Source organism: Pomacea canaliculata, linkage group LG12 (genome assembly GCF_003073045.1).
Source record: "Pomacea canaliculata isolate SZHN2017 linkage group LG12, ASM307304v1, whole genome shotgun sequence".
Classification (NCBI taxonomy): Eukaryota; Metazoa; Mollusca; class Gastropoda; order Architaenioglossa; family Ampullariidae; genus Pomacea; species Pomacea canaliculata.
In genome coordinates, this window is record NC_037601.1 from 9,268,128 (window position 1) to 9,288,612 (window position 20,485).

Below are 20,485 nucleotides of genomic sequence, written 5' to 3' on the forward strand. Positions count from 1 at the left end.
TTGCCAAATGCAGTAATAGACTGCTGGGTTGTTAGACATGAAGCTGCATTTTTTTTCAGGGATGGGGGCTGTTTATGTTTACAGATGATATGTCTGTGAATAAGAGGGTTCACACAACGATTTCATCTCCTTAGTTGTTATTTCCGCATTTATAATTCCAGGACATCGAAGAATGTGTCTGCATGCAAAAGACAAGCATACACACTGGCATAATCTAGAGTCAACAATAAACTAGTAAAAACAAATACAAATATACTTTAATTGATCAGTTCGGTTTTCAAACATCAAGGATTTAAAGAGAAGTAACAGTGGAAGTACTGTTGTTTTTTTTTAACTTTGAATCTCATCTTATAAAAGAAATATGCATACAATACTTTGCTGTAGATGCACAAAAAAGCCCAAGACATAAGAATTAGCTATTTTCACAGCAAAATAAGTGCATTAAACAGCTCTCTTAAAAAACGATGCTGACAAAGTCCCTTGGTTTTGACAGCTATTGCATTATTATCCACCTAATTAACTGATGAACAGAACAAGTGAGCTACATCCCCTGTCCTTATATTATGCTTCAAGATAATGGTGAAGGAGAAAATTTGCCAGTCTTGAACAGTCGGAAGGTATTTAAAAAATGCCTATACCTCTAAATGTGTATTATAATGTAAAGTAAAATAAGCAACTGCAGACTTGTGATGATTCTAGTCTAAATAGTCAAGGTACCTCTAAAAAATGCTCAACTGCCCAGATTTCATCCTAGTCAAGGATTGACTGTCTAGTAAAGCAAACCCTATGTCAATGTTGTGAAGACAAGTCAGCTCTAAAGTGACTGAATCTGCACACAAATAATAAAATTCAGGGCTACTGAACCTAGTGTTTCTGAGCACCGTTATTGTTAAAACAGTTTAGGCAATGAGGCAAGACAAAACATACAAGGTGCAAAGGCAAAAAGTGTAGTTGCACAATGGAGGGCAAGGCAATTTTCCAGGGTCAAGGGGGACCAACAGAACCTGTTGCTAAAACCAGTGGCAGTTAAAATGTCACTGGCCTCCAAATTGCCATGGTTATGGAACATGCTTTTTAACTATGCACCAACTCTACATCTGATTTAAGTCTATGATCACTTATTTGCTTGATTTTTAGAGAACTTCAGTGGTTATCTGAAAGATCTCTTACCTGTCAGTTAATGAAACATTGCTCTTTATAGCACTCTGCTGCAAAAATGTAGTGAAGATAATGGGTTGCTGAGACTGTGTCCGCCATATCACTAATGTGATATCTGTTTGCAGACCACAGGTGGTTTCATCCCGGGGCTCCTGCCTTAAAAATCAAATATGTGGTTTTTCTTCTCTAAGGAGGTGGACACTCTCGCCGTTTTAACCCAACCAAAAAGTCTCTTGTGGTATTCTACAGCTCTGTTCTTCCATCCTGAAAGTGTTTACACTCAACCTCCTTAAAAATGTGTTGGTTTTCCCTTACAGCAAACCTAAAGATGTTATTGTCATTTTATTTTTACAAGAGATCAATTTCAACATCTCGCTTAAACAATTCTTTAACTATAATTTGTATCAACTAATAGTTGATGAGCATTGTTCTTTTTAAATGTCATTACACATTTCCGGTAGCTCACAGGCAGTTAAGTACAAAGATTATATTTTTTGCCCTTAAAGACCATTCCACATGCGAAAAGTATATTGCACTCTAAAGACACCATTCATAATCATAGCACAAATTAATGCCTTTAAGCACAAATTTTAAAATGAAAAAAAGTTTTTCTGGCTCACTGTGTGCAGTTAAGGTATAGGATTGATGGCAGCTTGGCATGCAGCCAATCATCTGTGCTTTTTTAGCTAGTGTGGCTGAGAAAACTTGACACCAGAGATGGAAAATACAAATATGCTGTGAAGAACAGGAAGTAAAGCCTGAGACTTCAGCACCCAAGTGGTTACCATCTGACTATTGTTAGACAGGACAGGCTTTCTATTTGCTCACTAGCCCTGATTCTTGTGTCCTTTGTGGGCTGTCTAGATCCACACTATTCACTCAATCCTAACCAGCGTTACACTATTCCTTTTGAAAAGCTTGTAGACTGTTTAATTCATGAAGTTGGCGCCAAGGTATCCATAATTGTTTGCTACCCATTTTAAGATGCATCGTCTAAAATAAAAAAGAGCAAATTTTGGCAAAGATATTGACTGACATTGTAATTTCATTTGTATCTCATCTGTTTTGCTACATTTACCAACATATACCATTACTGAATTGAATGAGTTGGGACTCAGATGAAGTGGTGGATGTAACATTGACAATAAAATCACAAGAGATGCAAATTCAAGGGCCAAAGAAACAGCAGAAATAAATACTGGATGCTACTTTAACAGCAATATGCAGAACTAATGACACATACACCTTTGTTAACCTCGGAAGAAGTTAAGGTTCAGCATCAAATAAGATAGCATCTCGTAACATTTCACTGAAGTGTAAACACTTAATTGGCGGTCGGTGTGTCGAAGTCTGTCAACTGGTTCTCAAAATACATTTCTGAAATATTGTATGCATTTAATGATCCTAGGGTGTAAACCAACTTTTTGTCACTAAAACTATTACTATATTTTGGAGTGCAATCAGTGAAAACTGCCCGATGAATCCTAGCATACAGCCATAGTGGGCAACATAACATCAAGTGAGGTAGCACTCCTTTTCTGCACCATGTGTTGATCACAGGTAAGATGCTGTAATTTATGAATTTTGCCAACATCAATCGATATTTAAAAAATTTGTACTGATCAGAATGATCTTTCAAGTGCGCACTGAATCCTGCATATTGTAAATTGTATCCTGGAAGTATAAAACAAGAACTTGTAGATTATCTGATTATCTGATTCTGTCTGGATTGTTACATAAAAAACTTACCCTAATAATCATAATCCCTTGGATTTTGCAACCTCCTAGAATATACTAGTGTATTAATGTTACTACTGCTTCATTTTTCCTCAGAAAGGAGTTGACTCAAAAGGGATAAAATGGTGCTTCTTGCCATTTTTCTTCCAGTTAAAAGCAAGAGGTCTGCTGAACACATGCACAGCCCCCATGTTCAGATGATAAGATCTAACTACCATGTGGAAACCTGAAAAGCTTCACTACCTATCATTAGTAACTTCATATCAAAGATTGCTCCAGTTGACTGCACATGTTTTTATCATATGGCATGTTCCAGTGGAATTCTGCAGTTTACTGACAGAAAAATAACAAAATTGTGCCGTCTGGAATTCTGCAAACATTTATTGATAGAAAAAAAAAGTTTTGAAAAATTTCTCACAATTCCTCAAGAGGAATAAAAATTAATATAATTAATTAAATTTACCTAAATTGTGGTAAAGCTTAACAACTTTCGGCACCTGCAGTGAAACTGGAATTTGGCAAAGTTCTGATCAAACAATATTTAGATTTCTCACTTTCTGTTCTTTCACAGCGACTGTTCAAGGCCTAAAGGACAGACTTCCTTCAGCAACAATTAAAGCTAAGATACTTTCAAGAAAGCAAAGCCCACAATGATGTTACAGCAAGTAAAATGAATGTAGAATGAGTTTATATCAGCCAATTGATAAAGTATTGTCAAATATCAGGGATACTCTTTGGAAATAAGGAGCAATAGAAATTTTTAGTTTATAAAAGTTTTTTTTTTTTTTGCTCTGAGGTGAAAATAACATCTATTACAACAATGTGGTAAACATTAAGAAAGATTTTATCCACCTTACAAGAACATGATAAACATTACAGAATCTTCTCAAACTTGAACAATCACTTCCAAAAACCACAGGAGGTTGTGAATCATGAAATAGCACCATTCATTTTGAAACAAAAACCCAATGAAAAACCTCTATTATGCAGTTGATAAATAAATCAGACTGTATTACTTTCAAAACTCAAGTAGTTGATGACATTCCTGTGGATAAAGCCATGTGGAAATGTGCATACCTTCCCAGCCTGCACCGGTCTTTTGCTATGGTTACTGTTTTCTTCTGTACAATCTTGGACAACAAATTTGGTTTTCTTAAGCTTTGAATCATGACAATTATTACTGTGTGTGTAAGATGGAAAGGTGAGCAGTGATGCCTGTAATAATGTAAGTGTACAGTGCTTTTCAGGATGTCTAGGTATAGGCAGGCCTTCTCTTGGGAACTCTGTTGTACACCAGGCAAGTATCTATTAGGTATCAATACCTTTTATCATGCTCTCCTTACCTGATATACAAAACTGCATCCATCTACTAAAGAATTAGTAACTTTCACAACTTTGCATGAAATTTTGTTGGTACATACAGGTACAGAATCCTAAAAAAGATGGGTTTGGGGATAATTTTAAACATTTAGTGCATTGCAGTTTAGTGCACTGCAAAACAACCATTGAAACGTATGAGCAAACAGCTCAACACTAGAAACCTCAATTTCTGCTACTTCAGCAAAACATTCTCTTGTTTGCCCAAAACAAAGTAATGCAGGATCTTCTTTAAGTAAAAGTTAGTGCTATGCAGTTAGTTGTACTGCTAGAACAATTTAACAAACAATTTTCAGTGGTGCTGTTACAACCATCATACAAGTATTCCACAGTTGCGTAATTCAATTGCTGCATAAATAAAACACTAAAACCTCAAAGCAAACAAATTCGCTTGGTGTGTAATTAGGATCTCTAAATGTACATGCCATTGCTGCACAAACTTAAGTCTTCAAACAAATATTTTACTCTTATGTAAAGACATTACTGTATAAATAACTCACAAGCAAAAGAAAAAAAAACTTTTCTTCAAATGCACTTTTTAAGTGTGAAGTGACAGAAGGGGAACAATGGCACAAGAATATACCAACTCAAGCGTGTAGACACACCGAAACTATCAAAACTTCAAAACAAGACACGATGCTAAAACTTACATCATCTGCCATAACACTGGTCAAGTGTGAAAGAAGAGAGAACAAATTATAAAACACGCCAAGGATTTCTGCAATCAACAAAAGCACTTTTTTATTGCCTACACAGGTAGGCATTTAGGATAAGAGCTTGCAAAGATGAAAAGGTATTCAAACAGGTTTGATTCAAAGAACTTCATCTTCATGCAGCATTCACAGCAGGTGTCCTGATAACCACGGCAGACTTTTTCAGCTACATATAAATTTCTGCATTTAGAAAAATGATTACATCAACAGGATTTCAAGAATGAAATGGAACATAATGCACACAGTCAACACATAGTTGACATTTGCTGTTTTATTTACAGCATTTAGGGATTAAACAGTATCAGTCATTATGCATATATCACAAATAAGTTTTATACATTATAAACTTGGTAATCAAATTTCAGACCTGAAGCATAGCAATATTGAAGATGCATGCAAGCAGGTGAAACAAGACAATACTTTGGTAGAAGCTGTTGTTATATGACATATACACTTAAATGCACAACAGGCTAGTCCATACCTCAATACATTGGCATTATATTTATTAGCACATGTCTGTCAGTAGAATGTAGGCGTGTAAAACTTGATGGACATGATGCATTTTGCTCAATGATCTACATCGTTCGTCCATATGGCATGATTCAGCTGTTGATAACCAAATATGGTCATCACAACGGTAAATGTACAAGTTCAGCTCATTCATAAATACTCTGCTTACATTATGTCAGTTTGTGTGCACAGCAGTCTTACCATGCATTTTTAATTTAAAAATAACTAAAAACTTATCTTCACAGGTATGCCTCAACTTTATAATCATTATGCTATACTGATTACTTAAGCTGCTAAATGAATTTGCCTTCAAATTCCCGTTATGGTTTTAGAACCTTAATATTGACAATTGTGGTTGTTGACAAAAACAATTCTTCTAACGAGACACTTGTGAATACCTTCATGGATAACTCCCACCTGAACAAAAATGTGGTTTACAATGCAATTACAACCCTCCCTTGCCATTGGGTGAAGTGTGGTTACTAGCCCATGGTTATAGTTTCCATAACCATTTGAAGCAACTGATTACCTGGCAGTGGTCAAGCTTATGTGAAATGACTGGTAAAAATACAAGAACAAATTTGACGTATTTTTAAAGTTGCTGAAGTTTATGCAAAGTCATTTTGAGTCTAAAAGAGCCTCAAACGAGAGCTGAATTAAATGAGGGAAAGAAAGAAAGAAGGGGAGTATGTGTGACTTTTAACCAACACACACTGTGTCAGTGTCACACACTGGCCAGCTGTGTCAGTGACACATGTACAATGTTTGACTAAGCTGTTTAAGTGTGAAGTGACAGAAGGGGAACAATGGCACAAGAATATACATACTCAAGCGTGTAGACACACCGAAACTATCAACGTTTGACTTAGGCTGTTAAAATTTGTTAAAGGGAGAAAACTGCGCACAAAATTGGGACTTAAGAACACAACTGCATAATGCCAGAAAGAGATGACAATGCTAGCCCATAATGTTGCATTAAATATAGACGAGAGAAAACATTTGTTGCCTGGTTTAGATTAAACTATAAACTATGCTCTCAGTGTCATTTTTACTGAAAATTATACCATTGCAGCCTGCACGATTTATAACATTTATAAAACTGCTGGACATAAGCTTTCATCAAGATTGAAAGGAATACTTGGAAAATAACTTTTATTCTCTGGTGATAGTGTCTTCTAGCTGAAGATTCTGCAACATGCAAAAATCTGGGTTGAGGATTAGAAGCCATGCTAACAACTGCCTGTGCTCATGTACAATCAAAGATTTTTGAGGTGAGGGGTGGGGCGGTCTCACAGTCTTGAAAGGACTTTCCATCATGTGCTCTGCTTCTCCTTGCTAACTTTCTGTTTGGTAATCTCTGTGAATATTGTACTTTAATTTTCTGAAAGTCTGAAAAGCCACTCACAAACGATTGAATACTGACTTCAGAGCTAACAAAGTACACCACAACCAAGCACACACACATTCTCTTTGGTACACTATTATGCAGGTCAAACACCTTTCATACATTCAGTAAAAGGCAAACTTGCTCAAAAACTATTCACAATAAAACTGATGTTGGAAAATGGCACAAATTCATGTCTGCAGATTTCTAAGCACAAGTCTGTGCAAGAATTTGCAAGGAAACAAGCAAACAGCAAAACTCTAAAACTGAAAATTTATTTAGTCTTGGTTTCCAATGGATGCTCATTGGACAAGACAAAATTCAACCATTTTTACTTGAGAAGGAATTTCAATAATGCTTCACTTTTACAGAGACATCACACTGACGTCACACATAGCTTAGAATCGGAGTAGATGCATGCTTCTTTTACTGTTCTTCATTCTGGCTTAATATGACAGTCTACTTTTCACAAAAACCTCTTGAAAGCTTTACAATCCAATATGATGTAGGTTTCAGGGGTGGTCTTAAATACAAAAACTTCTAGAGGCATTGTGGATTGTGTCTGCCAATGCTATGGTTGGTATTTATTAACTGAGGTCTCATCAATGGTTGAAAAGGATAAGAATAAGTTTCAGAACTGATTTGTGTCAACCAAGCAGATATTTAGCTTTATCCATACATGACAAGCTATCATAACAGATGTATCATTTTTTCAAGCTATTTAAAATTTCAGATCTCTTCAGTGTAAGTGTTAGGGTTGTACGCACACTACAAACAAAAAAATACAGCAAATCAAAACTTTCTGGGTACACGCCTGTAAGGTGATGCTCATTGGTCCAGTACAATCTTTCTAATGCCATTTTCTGTAACTTACATAGGCTAGAAAAAACATACTACACATCATGTCCATTTCTACATTTGCCATTTCTTGTTCTAGTCTCTTTCCTAGAAGAGTGCCATCATGTGGCCACCCTTAGCTTGAAATCACAATGTACATGCTTTTGTAGTATCCTTGTGCTGTGGTCACTTTGCAGAGGTAGTTAAAGATACTTCTGTCAAACTCAGTCCTTAGAGATGCAGGCTCACATCCACCTTCACCCATCTCCCCTGGTGTTTCAGAACTTCAAGAATCCAGGAGTCAACTGCAGGTCATCAGGCTTGCCACTGGCAGGATGAAACCTATTTTTATTCATGTCAAGGCCACATAAAACACCACTCATAGCCCATGGCCATCTGGCTGTACAGTTCACTGGTCATTGCTACCCACTTGCATCCTGCTTGCAGTGAACACCCAATATAAAACCTTGCATGCTCTCACTTTGCTTCTAGTCTCACCTGCCTGGATTACGCAGGAATTTAGATTCAAAGCGTCTTCTGTTGATGGCTAGCACTTGCAAAGCTTCCCAACAAAGTCTGGGGTCACCTGCACCATGCTATCACTTGCCTTTGTTGGCCAACTCTTGTGCCATTTGGTAGTACTTGGTGAACTTGGCTGTGTGGTCTAATGGTAGGTAAACATAAGGAGACATATTGAATGCTTCCTTGATGCCATATTTCTTGACGCTAGACAGGTGGCAGCGACTCAGGTGATACCTGTAGGACCCTTTGGAAGCAAACCTGCGGCTACAGGCAGTACACTTATAGTCAGTCAATTCTCCATCTGGGCCTTGAGCCCCACTAGGGCTGTTTGTGTCACGATCATCCCCATCACGAGAAGTCGAGGGCGACTCTGAGTCAAGTGGGTACTCCAAGTTGTCGTCATCATCATCTGTACCACTGCAACCATCCACTGGCTTCAGCGACAGGTTCAAAGGAAGAGACGACGACGAAGAAGGGGTTGGAAAATCTGGAGGCGTGAAGCGAATATGGTCAAGGGGGTGCTCGTGAAGGTACGGATGGTGAGGGTTGTACAAGGCATGGGAGGCAGCAGCAGAAGCAGCCATCATTTTTGGAATGTCAGACTTGGCTAGCAGCTTCTGCAGGCTGTCCAAAGGATGCTCGCTGGTCATGGGCTGACCATAGACAAAGCTGCTCAGAGAGTCCAAGGCGGACTGCTTCCCTCCGCTGCCACCCCCACTGCTTCCAGCTGTACTGCCACTAGACTTTCCACCACTACCACCTTCTTCTCCCTCCTTGCTTGGGCTGATACTATCAGTGCTGTCCTCATCAGGGTTGAGGTACTTGTCAGCCAAATTCTCCTCTTTGTCCTTACTGTCCCCTGTGAGTGACTGATTGCAATTTTGATCCTCATTGTTCTCTTCATCACTAATATCCTCATGCTTGTTCTCACTCCCTCTCTGATCTCGAGCACCAGACTTTTCTTTTGTTTCTGAAGTATTTTTGAGTGAACTGCTGATAACAACTGAATGAGGTGAGCTTCTATTGTGAATTCTGTTACGCTCGAGGATTTCAGCAGATTTAGCACTGAGAGCTGAAAGGACACCCTTGTCATAAGATGGGTGGGAGATGTCCAAACCTACATCAAGATATTTGGAGGCTGAGGAAGGGACAGATGAAAAGAACCTGGTGAACTTGGTCAGGTGACTCAAAGAGGATGAGCTGCTAGATGCTGGAGGATGGGAGGAAGAAAGAGGGAGAACTCCCTTGCTCATGCCAAGGAGTGGTGAGAGGTGGGTGGTGCTGCTCACCATGCTGAACATCGGTGACAGCGAGCTGCGACGGGCATCAAACTTTGAACTAAAACTTCGCTGGATGAAGGACTCCATTGCCTTGAGAGCTGAACTTCCGCCCTCAGCAGCTCCCTCCTCAGTGCTGTTGGGGTCGATTATGTCTAAGCTCTTCCCTCCTTCCTTACCACTACCACTACTTTGGTCTCCAGATTTTTTCTCTTCCCATCCTTCCGATGACACCACACTGGGATCCGACGTGGGATGTTCACATTGCTCATTGAGACCTGGTTCCAATTTGATCTTCTTGCAGTTACTGCTGCTGTCTTCTTCTGGCAGCTCCTCCTCCAATTCTCGCTTGACTGCCCTCTCTGCTGAGGCTTGAGCAGCAGGAGTTGGCACCTGTCTAGAGGATGAGAGTGGACTGACTGTGGGGGAAGAGAACTTGCTGCCTCCTGACTGGCTCAACTCACTGCTCGGACATGGCGACCTTGAAGCGTTATCCTCATCAGTCGGCTGAGATAAACTGTCTCGAGAAACTTTTATCTCCTCTTTGGACATACTCTCTTTCAACAATGGAGATGTTCTTAAACCTGTGTTTTCTTTCAATGACTTTGATGGGAAAGACAAATCAGATGGTGGAAGAATATTGACAGTTTGTTTTGTTTCATCTTCAGGAAGAGATTCTTTCTTAACAAAAGTTTCTGATTCACAAGCGTTCTCTCCTAAAGTCCGAGATGTAGGGTCATCACCATCACAGTCCGGCGACTTCACACGGCTGTTTTCCACATCTTTCATCTGGGATTTTGCAAAGTTTTCACCTTCAATTTCTTTACAGTCAGTATCCACGGGTTCTGCCAAATATTTGCATCTCATATCCTTTTGACAGTTATCATCAATGTCATTATCACCACCACTCTCTTTCTTCAGCATCACCAGTTTCTTATCATCAGATGACCCAGTGTTGCTCTGTGATGCTACTTCAAGACGTTTGAAGAGGGCGCTGTCTTTTGTGCTTGGAAGAGGTTGTTCATTTGCATCAGGCGAGGAAGCTGAACAAGATGCTGGCACTGCTTCACCAAAAGGTCTGGCACCCCCTGATTTGCTTGTGGCATTCTCCTCAGCAGACAGTTTGCTTTTCAGAGCATCAATCACCTCAGATTTTTGCCTGAGGCATGCCTTAATGTGCTCCACAAACTGACGTGTCTCAATCTTTTTGCCACACACCTCACACGAGATGTGACTGTCAGCTGCAGTAGTTCCTGAGGGCTGACCCACCTGACTCAGGTAGCCATTGGACCCACCACTGCCTCCCAAGTACTTCCTCTTGTATTCCAGAAGGGAGGCAACTGTAGATCCAGCCTGGTCATCACTTAAGAAACGCTTGCGTTGTTTGTGTCGCAAACCCAGCTCAGGATAGTTATGAGAACGGAGAACTTGCTTTTTATGGTGGCCTGATACAATCATGTGGTTGGCTAGACCCTCCATGTCAGGGTAGGTATCCTGACACACCTGAAAAATTGAATGAAAAAATGTTGTCAAAATATTCTGAAGGCAGGAGAAAAGAAAATACTGATAAAGAAACAAAGATGTTCTGTTATTCACCCCTCACACATTTTATACCTTCTGGGAATTTTGGCATTTGATAAATCTTTTTCAACTCATTGGAGATGCTGAGTGAGTAAATACCTGCATAATCTACAATTTTAGTAACTGATTTTCTAACTGTAATAGGACCTTCCACAACATTTCAAATTCGCATCATTCAGGACTAGAGTTTCAGAAAAGCAAGGAGTCACCTTGCATTTAAAGATACACTCGCGGTCCAGCTCTCGCTCACAGTATGCTGAGCATTTGTGGGATCGACGTCCATGGTCTGCACTGACAATTTTTGAGTAGTGTTGAGTCTGCATCATATGGACAGTCAGCATTGGTAATGACTTGAATGATTCTCCACACTGCATGCACCGTAAAATACGACGTGTCTGTTCTGACTCCTGAAAAGAGAGAGAGAGGTTAGTACTGTAAACAAGTAGTTAGCATCAATCATTTGCAGGTGATGTGGTACATACAAAAGCACACATACATGTCAACTGCATTTGTATATGAATTTTGATACTGAGACACCCACAAAGAAAAAGATAATGAATAATTTCTTATCACAATTCTTTGGTCTCTTATGGACCTCACTCGATGCCTAACATATTGCAATCATTTACTTGAAATGGTAATGCAGGTTGAAGCAAAGGAACACAATTTCATTTGCCTTTTCCAGGCAAGCATACTTCTGTATCCAGGAAACTAGACAAACAGGAACATTGCAGCTAAATCTAGCTCCACTACAATATCATACAACTGTTAATTTCTTTCAGATTTGAAAGAACCAGAGTATTATAAAAGTCCAGTGAGAACCATTGTGTCGTGTCTATGATGATGATGATGATGATGTAGTTTTATAGCGCGCCAGTATCCGCATCACAAAGATGCGCTCAATGCGCGGTGATCCCAGCAGCCACCAAACTGCAGGTCAAATGAAAACTTCAAAAAAGTTTAAACAAGTGAGTCTTCAGATTTTTCTTGAAAGATCCAATACTATCAGACTCAGGTTGCTGCACTGCTTGATGAGGTCTATTCACTCAATATCATTATAATCCTGATTTATTACATATATACACTAATGTTGATAATGTGCACTGCGGTCTCAATCATTTCTGATGGAGTCATCAAACATTCTGGACGGTCTATGGCAAGAAGACGGAGATTATTCTGTCGATGCTTTGTGGCTGTTACTGTCTCAATAGCTGGCTAACTCATGTGAAGTTTCAAAAAGACAAGAAAAATTTACTTGCAATAATAACCAGTCCTCATGGTAGCAAATTTTGCAAATCATTCATGAAGCTGATGTAGTGAGACATGAACAGTGTAAGTAGCAAGGGACAAAGCTTGCAGGCCCTGTGAGTGAAGTGGTTACATAAGTATGTTTATCAACCCTGAATTAAAATGTAGTTCTCCAGCAAGCAGATTCCCCATGGCATGTATGGTGGTTTATTGAGTTCTTGACCATGACATCTTTCAGTCTGCATGAAAAATTACTGTTGTGTTTACAAATATTCTAACACCATCCTTACATGCTGTGAAGGCCATTTTGTGTGACTTTTTCTAGAAAAAGCAGTATTAGTAGTTGTAAACCACTTGCAGCAGACAGCTATGACTGGAGAGAGTTAAGACAGCTACTCAGCTAAAAATTTGTTTTAGAAAAGCACTGTAGCTCCTAATTCTAAACTTGATTGTGATCTTAACTGATCTGTTCACCTTCATGTGTAGCATCTGTAAAGCATTTTAAGCCTGGCTTTGGCACTAGAGATATGCGCTGTGTTATAATTATAATGGTGGATGTACTTATTGCACTGTTCTTCCCTCTTTGGTGTGTATTCAGTGTCATTCTTCCATCATAAATTACCTCCCTTCTATCACATTTGGTTACCCACCTCTGAGACCCCCATCCTCTTGTTTTTCCACACATAACCTCCCTTACACTATTTGTTCTCTCTTGCCTCAACATTTATGTTTAGACTCCTATTGGAAAGAGAACAGTTTTAACTGAATTCATTTTTGTAATTGTATTACCTGATTCAGCCACATATCCTGTCCACGAACGAGCTTCGGGTAATCCATGAGAGAGGCTTGCTTGCTGGATCCTGGCACATGTCCTGTCTCCTGAGATGTGCGCTCAATGCGTACAATGTTCCAAACGTTTTCTGACATGAGCAGCGGTGAATCGTGTACTTACTCTCGCTGTCACCTCCATTGATTCCCCCTGATGTGCTGTTGCTGCTTGCCCCTGACACGGCTGACACATTGCTACTGCTGCTACAAGACTTTGTCTTTGGGCATGCACTGGATTCAGTTTTCTTGGACCGGTTCTGCACTGCTGATGAGGTCAAAGGCTTCCTGGCTGCAGCAGATGAAGCACTGCTTGAGGAAGGGGCAGATAATGACGGCTGACTGCTGCTCTTGCTGCAAGCCGCTGACAGCAGTTTGTCAAGGTGATCTCCCATTTGTGGAAGACCTGGCTTTGGTGGAAGAGATCCTTGGTGGTGTGAGGAGCTGTGGTGACCGTGGTGATTGTGTTGGTGGTGGTGATGGTGGTAGCCTGCAGATACTAATGAAGATGACCCCAAACTGCTGAACCCATTGGTAGGTGGGGCCAGGGGGCGGAGGGCAGCACTTGTGGAGAGGACTGTTGACTGGAGGGGGATGATGCTGCTCGGTCGACGCATCTGCTCTAGAGCAAAGTCTCCCCCAAACCTTCTCTGCAGGCTCTCCAAACTTGACTTGCCGTTCACCAACGCTGCTCCCTCACGCTCCAACCCCAACAAACTGCTGCCGCCACCTACACGGGAAGCTGTTGGAGGGTCTGGATCTGAAACAGACCTAGGCCTGCTGGACTTTTTGGACAGGTCCAGTGGCTGGTCCTCTATGGTCCCAGTGACCGTAGCCGATGCAGGTGCTATGGCAATCATCTTTTCATACAAACTCCTGTGGTGGGACTGATGGCTGTGAGTGTGGGATATGAGAGTAGCCCTATCCACAGCCTTCTCTTCTGGGGATGCTGCAATCTTCCTGGCAATGGAAGCCATGGGGACGATGACAGATGCCATCCTGGTAGGACTGCTCGAAACCTGGTCTGGTGTGGTGCAAGTACCCTCGGAACCAGTGTGATCAGGATGCCAAGCGCTGCCACTAACGGCAGTGGCGGGTTTAGCAGAACTGGTTTTGCCCACAGCACCTATCACATCGTCCTTGGTTTTGGCATCGCCAAAGGTGGCAGGAACAGTCATATTAGACAAGCTTGTCAGGGGCACTGGGGCTGATATGTTGAGACTTGGCTGGGGGCTCTCTGAGGTCACTTTCTCTGACTCAGCTGCTCTCTCAACCTCACACAGTTGCAGCAGATCTTGGGCCTGACACTTCTCTGTTGCACATGACAGCAGCCTGTCACCAGTCTGTGGTTGTGGCTGAGATTGTGGACCAGTCTCCTCATCTCCTGTGGTATCTTCTTCTGCATCATCGTCGTCATCATCTGTGGCTACAGGACTGGCGTTGTCTCTCCCTGCATCTGCTGACCCATGGCCTGCAGCATCGTCTGAAGGAGCACCTGTAATAAATAACGGAAACATGTTAAAAATAACAAAGAGGAAGGATGTGGAGGAGGAGAGTGAGAGCAAATCATGTAAACTCACATGCATATTACTGTTGTCAAGCTAACAACACACCAACTATCTTGCCCTCCCGTGTTAATCTTTAGTCGTCAGTTAACATTCTTCTTTGAATCAGTCATCAGCCACATCTGCCCACTCAGACCACAATGCTGGCAGCTGGCAGGCGACCTTGGGGTGTATCTAGCAGACGACGGCAACTACACCACACGTGTGCGACCTGACTCCAGGCTTGTATGTCCACCACTGGCAGAGGGGGCGGGCAAGCCACACGCTTGAGTGAAGCTTTCAGAACAGCAGCCGCAGCCGGCAGACCTCGTAGAAAGAGGTGGAGAGTTGGCGGCGGGAGGGAGGCGGGGGAGCGGGTGGTTGATGGGGGGAAAGGAGAAAACCCGGAAAGTGCCTGCGGCACGCATGCAGTTCAAAGGGATCGCTGATGTGAATTGTGTCATAAATCTGTTGCTGTCACTACCATTGCCTCCCCTTTTCAGCGGAGCCACGGCGAAAACAGCGAGAGGGTGGCGGCAAGAGGCAAGGGAGAGAACTGGGGGCCGGGCGGAGGGGAGGGAGGGGCGCATGGCGCTGACGACGGAGGTGACGGTGTCGGAGGTGGGGGAGGGGCGATGGTAGACGAGCCGGGCGTGTGGAGGACAGACTGGGGTCGGGGTCGGGGTCGTGAAAGCCAAGTCCACTTCTATCACTTGCATTGTTGTTCAATTCGCTGGCAGCAAAAGTCACCTGCCGGCAGGTTGTCGAAACGCATCACTCACACCGCCGTATCGACACCATCGCTGACGACAACTCCTCTCCCCTCTACGCCGTTTCTACTGGCCGCGCACTCCTGCTACTATCAGTCGCCTCCCCCCCCCCCCACTGGTCCCCCTACCTCGCTTCTCTCCCCTGTCAATGGCGCTGTCTCCCGTGTTACACCCACGACAGGGACAAGCCCGCCGCGCGTGAGAGGAGGATGGAGGGTGTCAGGGAAGGAGCATCACCGTCAGCGCCCCATCCACCACCACCACCACCGCTGCGGCCAATCTCTGTCGGGAGCTCCGGTGATTTATACTGCCCAGCATTAGTCGCGTCTGGTCGGTGACCACAGGCGGGTCACGAACACAAGACATTCTCCCCCTCACCCCCTACACCTTCCATCCCATCTCACCCCTCCCCATCTCCTCCTCGACAACCTCACTTTCCTCCACCACTCTCACAGTTCTCAGCGCCTCCCCATCTCCCCCTCCACACACACTTTCACATAGTTACGACTGTGTTAGTTAGCAGGTAGGTATCGGGGGGGAACCGGGGGGAGTGGGGCACAGTCAATGCGGATGGCAGATTTGTTGACAGGGACAGACCTCTCCCGTCTCCTCCGCCGTGCCTGCCTGAAGGGTCTTGCCACTGTCCGCCAGGATCATCTCAGATAAACGCGCCGCGCCCAGGCCGACCCTGCGGTCGCCGATCCTGTTTTTGAAGTGTACTAAGGTCACGTGACACGAGCACACAGAAAGGTGTAGGAGGGAGGAGGAGGGATAGGAAAGGGACGGGGGAGGTAGATGGGAAATGAGGAACAGCGAGACTGTACGTGAGACAAGAGCGAGGAGAGTCAAGCAGTCCTGGGAGGCCAGGCGCCGGACCAGCAGGCGAGATGTTAACACCGTGAGCCCAGGATCCGTCGCCATATTGATTTCTCTCGCCTCGGGTTCTGCTGACTGGTGCGGCTAAGTGGGTGACTGCTGGCATGTTGCTGGGCCCCCCCCCGGCATCATGATACAGGTGGACACACGGCCAACGACAAATGGGGATCGGGGAGGCTGACGTCACCAATCGACCCCCTGCCCTGTGACGTCACATTGGTACGCGCCCTCCCCGTGACGAGGGGCTGACAACCGTTGTGTCAGATGGTTCGTCTGCTGCGAACTGCATCTTCTCTGTGTCCCCTTTGCTGTAAGAGAAACTTCTAGGGCAGCAAAGAAAACATGGAGAAAATATCCCGACTTCATAAACACATAAAACCTCTTGACAGCCATCATCTGTGGAACGCGAAAGACGTGTCGGCTGTGCAGGTCCTGCGATGTAGGTTATCTCCCTTTTTGGTGTTACATGCTTTTCCTCCCACAAACGAAGAACGAGACTCGCAGTCCGGGTACGAAAAAAAAACAAAACAACTTTTCACCCCAGGTATAACAATAACAACGAGTGGATCACCCAATGACGATTACAGCAATACAACAAACAGGTATACAATATTGTTTACATGGTGAGTAGATGTGTAAATAAATTAACGATAAGCAGCTTCACGAGCTGTAAATTACGGATGGCAACATGTTATTGTTGTGCTAAACACGCACGAGGCAGGCTGTGGTGAAAAACGCCTTTTACTGGCGCAGGCCTGCGCACGCATACGCAGTTTTCGATTAATTAAAAACTGCTCTAATGTGTTCTGTCACAGTGAAGTTGCCGATCTTGACTGACCCGGGGGGACACCTCCCCTACCTCCCCCATGACGCCGCGTGCACGAGGGCGAGGAGGGGGTCGCCCTGCATAACAAGTGAGGCCAGCAGCGCGTAATCACGCGAGCCATCCATCATGACTGTTCATCTACTGCAGTCCTCCTCTCTTCCTCTCTCTCTCTGTGGCGACTGACTAATTTCCAGGCGTTGAAGGATTCCCTATTTCTTTTCCACCTTTTTTTTTGTTCCCTCTGTCGCTGGGAACGATTTAGTCCTCCTCTGTTCACTCTGTCACTCGTATGTGGGGGGTTGCTCTCCCTTTCTGCCAGATCGCCAGTCGCTGATGAGCCACTCACTGATGGGAGCTCACTCCACTACCTACAATCAATTACACGTGCGATAACCGTGCGCGGAGGCACGTGCAGACGCAGCAGCGCGCACGCGCGGACCTACTTTGCATGGGGGGACCCCTCGGAGTGAGTGAAAATAAATTGAGCTAACGAAAGCCATCACAAGGCTGACCTCTGCAGGCGGGCACGTGTACTAACGACTGTGTCCACGGTCGTACGTCACCGGGCGGTCGGGCAGGGCGGCCACCAGACGGGGGGAGGGGAGGAAGGGGCCAGCAGACAGGAGGGTGGGGGTGGGGTGGGAGTAGCGTGCCGACGGAAAGAGCTCAGTCAAGAAGCAGACAGACAAAGTAGCAGTATGTCAACGTCACATCAAATTCCCACTAGGCGCTACGGTTACACTGCCGTTCAAAGGTGAACGACTCTCACCCTGCGACCCCAGGCTATCGACCTCACGCCGCTCCCTCCCTCCCTCACAGCCTCGCTCCCGCTCCCCCTACCCCACCCCTCGCTTGTTTCCACACTAAAGTGACGTCAGCATTGTTAGCGGATGACGCGTGTTCCGGACAGATGGCGAGCTTGTCCTCAGGAAACATAACTCACGAGTCGCGAGACGCCGCCAAGAGCTCAAGGGCCAAGGGCGGTAACTTCTTGTTTACAGGATGACAAGACTTTCAGAGCGGACCTTGTTTTTTTTTTTTACTTTTGGCAAGGAGGGGCCTGGTGTGGGACCTGACACACGTCACGTGGAATAAGACAAAGCAGGGTGACGTCTGGCACGGCCTTCCACAAACGTCACACATGCACGGCGTTTCTCGGCTACGGGAGGGTACCTGGGGGTGGTGGTGGGTGTCAGTCGTTGCCTGGGTTCAAGGACGTGAGTTCAACAAAAACTGCTCACCTACCATCAAGAACAGCTGTTGGCTTTCCTCTCAAATCAAATCCTCATCCTACAAACCGTGAGCTTGGCTGATCTGGTGAACCAGAAAACCGCCGACCTACACTTCTTGCAGTAAAGATAAAGCAAGGCAAAGGTCAATGGTCAAAGGCTAATGGTCAATCCCACAAGCCCAGAACTCGTGGCGTCGGTGCGCAGAGCTGTCTTTGTCACAGATCCATCTGTCTACCATCGACTGACTGAAATTATCCTCCAACTTGTCCGTCTTCTCACTTGATCGCTGATCCGTCTTTGTGCAGTCGAAGACCTCCGAGAGCATTTACATGGCCGCTGATGACATTTATGTCGTGTAATGACCTCGGGTCACATTTACATAGATATTAACCCCATTATGTAGTCTAACTAGACTACCGAGCTCTAACGTGACCACTGGTCTCATTCTTGTAGTCTGCTGATCGCATTTATACTTGGTGTGACTGCGTATCAACTCGACCTTTAAGTCACGTGACTTTACCGTCGTTTTCTTGGGATCACTGTCTCGCCAAGCATTCAGTGTCATCCACACTGACATTATTCTACCCCACACCTACATACATACCACCTCAGATAAAACCAAACCTGTTGCCTACAGGTCAGCAAAGGGCGCCAGGTAGTGTAGTGGTTCAAACACTCGCTTGCCACCAATGAAGTGAGACACTCATGGTTCACATCTCGTCTCGGGACACTGTGTGTGATAATTGTCCGCAAGGTGTCGGGGGTTTTCCCCGGGTACTCCAGTTCCCCCATCCCTTCTTCCCCACCCATAGTACGAAATCTAAGGTGGAAGCACTTTCCTACTAAATTAACCGCCAGCACCACATATTCTTACCTCCATTATCAACCCGAGTCGCGGACCACTTTTGGAGGTAATCATCCGGGTACTCCGGTCATCTTTTGGCCTGGTGAATGTTGGTCACTCGCCAGGTGAGTGGGTGGGTAGGGTGTGCGATGCTCGCAACCTTTCCACAGCAGGCAAGCAGACGTACACACAAATGTCAGACGACTTCCCCTGTTGTTGGCCGACTCCTCCAACACAACACCTAGTAAACATTACTTTGGCCTGTCCTCCTCCCGCCGAGCAGTTGACCCAAAAGCCATTTCATCGAATGGCGCTCATGATTTACAAGTTCTCGGACAGCCAGGAGAGGAGGCGGGCGCAGAAGCGGTTGACAGGCGTCTGGAAAGACAGATTGTCCGCAGTCCTGTCGGGGAGATTCAAACTGCAGGCAGGGGGCAGTTGGCCCGCCATTTTCTATGATGGCTGTCAGGAGGGGTGACATGGCAAGTGACAGCCAGTCTATCATGCACTGATCGTGCTGGGAGGGGGGAGAAGAAAGGAGAGGGATGAGGACTGCTGGGGCGGGGCGAATGATTGAAAGACGTGTTGAGGGGGGGACGGGGAGGTCTGGGAGGTTTTTTAGTGAGGCGGGAGGGAGAGAACTTAACGGAACTGCTGGTACCTCCAGACAGGACTGACGATGCGCAGTCTCAGGACCAGACTATCGACACTCACGGTGATCAGTAACTAAACCCACCACCACATCCAACATAAATAAATAAAATATTATCTTACATCGTCTCCAGGGACAAGTCACGTGGTCTCTCTCACCTGTGTGTGGTGACCGTAAACAAATCACGTGCTGGCAAATGAATGAACAACGAGGTGTTCAGCTGTGAATATGTTGATACAGAAACTTGTCTACTTTTGTATACAAACGTTCTAGAATGGCCTCTCATCTCTCCTCTCACACACACAGCTCCTCCCGTCCCCCTCCTTGTTTCGCCTCCGCAGTTCATCAATCAAACTCATCCTGTTGTCAAAGCTTTGTCCCCATCCGCTTAAAGCACAAAAAACCTCCCAAAGCCTTTCTTCCACCCTCACCCCCCTCACACACACTCACCCCCCCCCACTCCAGCAACTCCCAAGATGGGTGCATACGACGTACTCTCCCCTGTTGACACTGATTTACGGGGTCGAGCGCCTCCTGGTGAGGTCACACGCACTCGCCGGAGTGAATTGGCG

At 44.5% G+C, this 20,485-nt stretch overlaps 1 protein-coding gene across 1 annotated transcript in view; it reads right to left on the reverse strand.

The window, feature by feature from the left end:
• Positions 1 to 235: 235 nt before the first annotated feature.
• LOC112576671 overlaps positions 236 to 20,485 on the reverse strand; it is a 110,247-nt gene continuing 89,997 nt past the window's right edge. The window contains 4 exon segments of the mRNA XM_025259296.1: positions 236 to 11,018; positions 11,306 to 11,503; positions 13,134 to 13,228; positions 13,231 to 14,664. Of these exon segments, the coding sequence (XP_025115081.1) occupies positions 8,316 to 11,018; positions 11,306 to 11,503; positions 13,134 to 13,228; positions 13,231 to 14,664 (4,430 nt within the window). The 3' untranslated portion in view covers positions 236 to 8,315.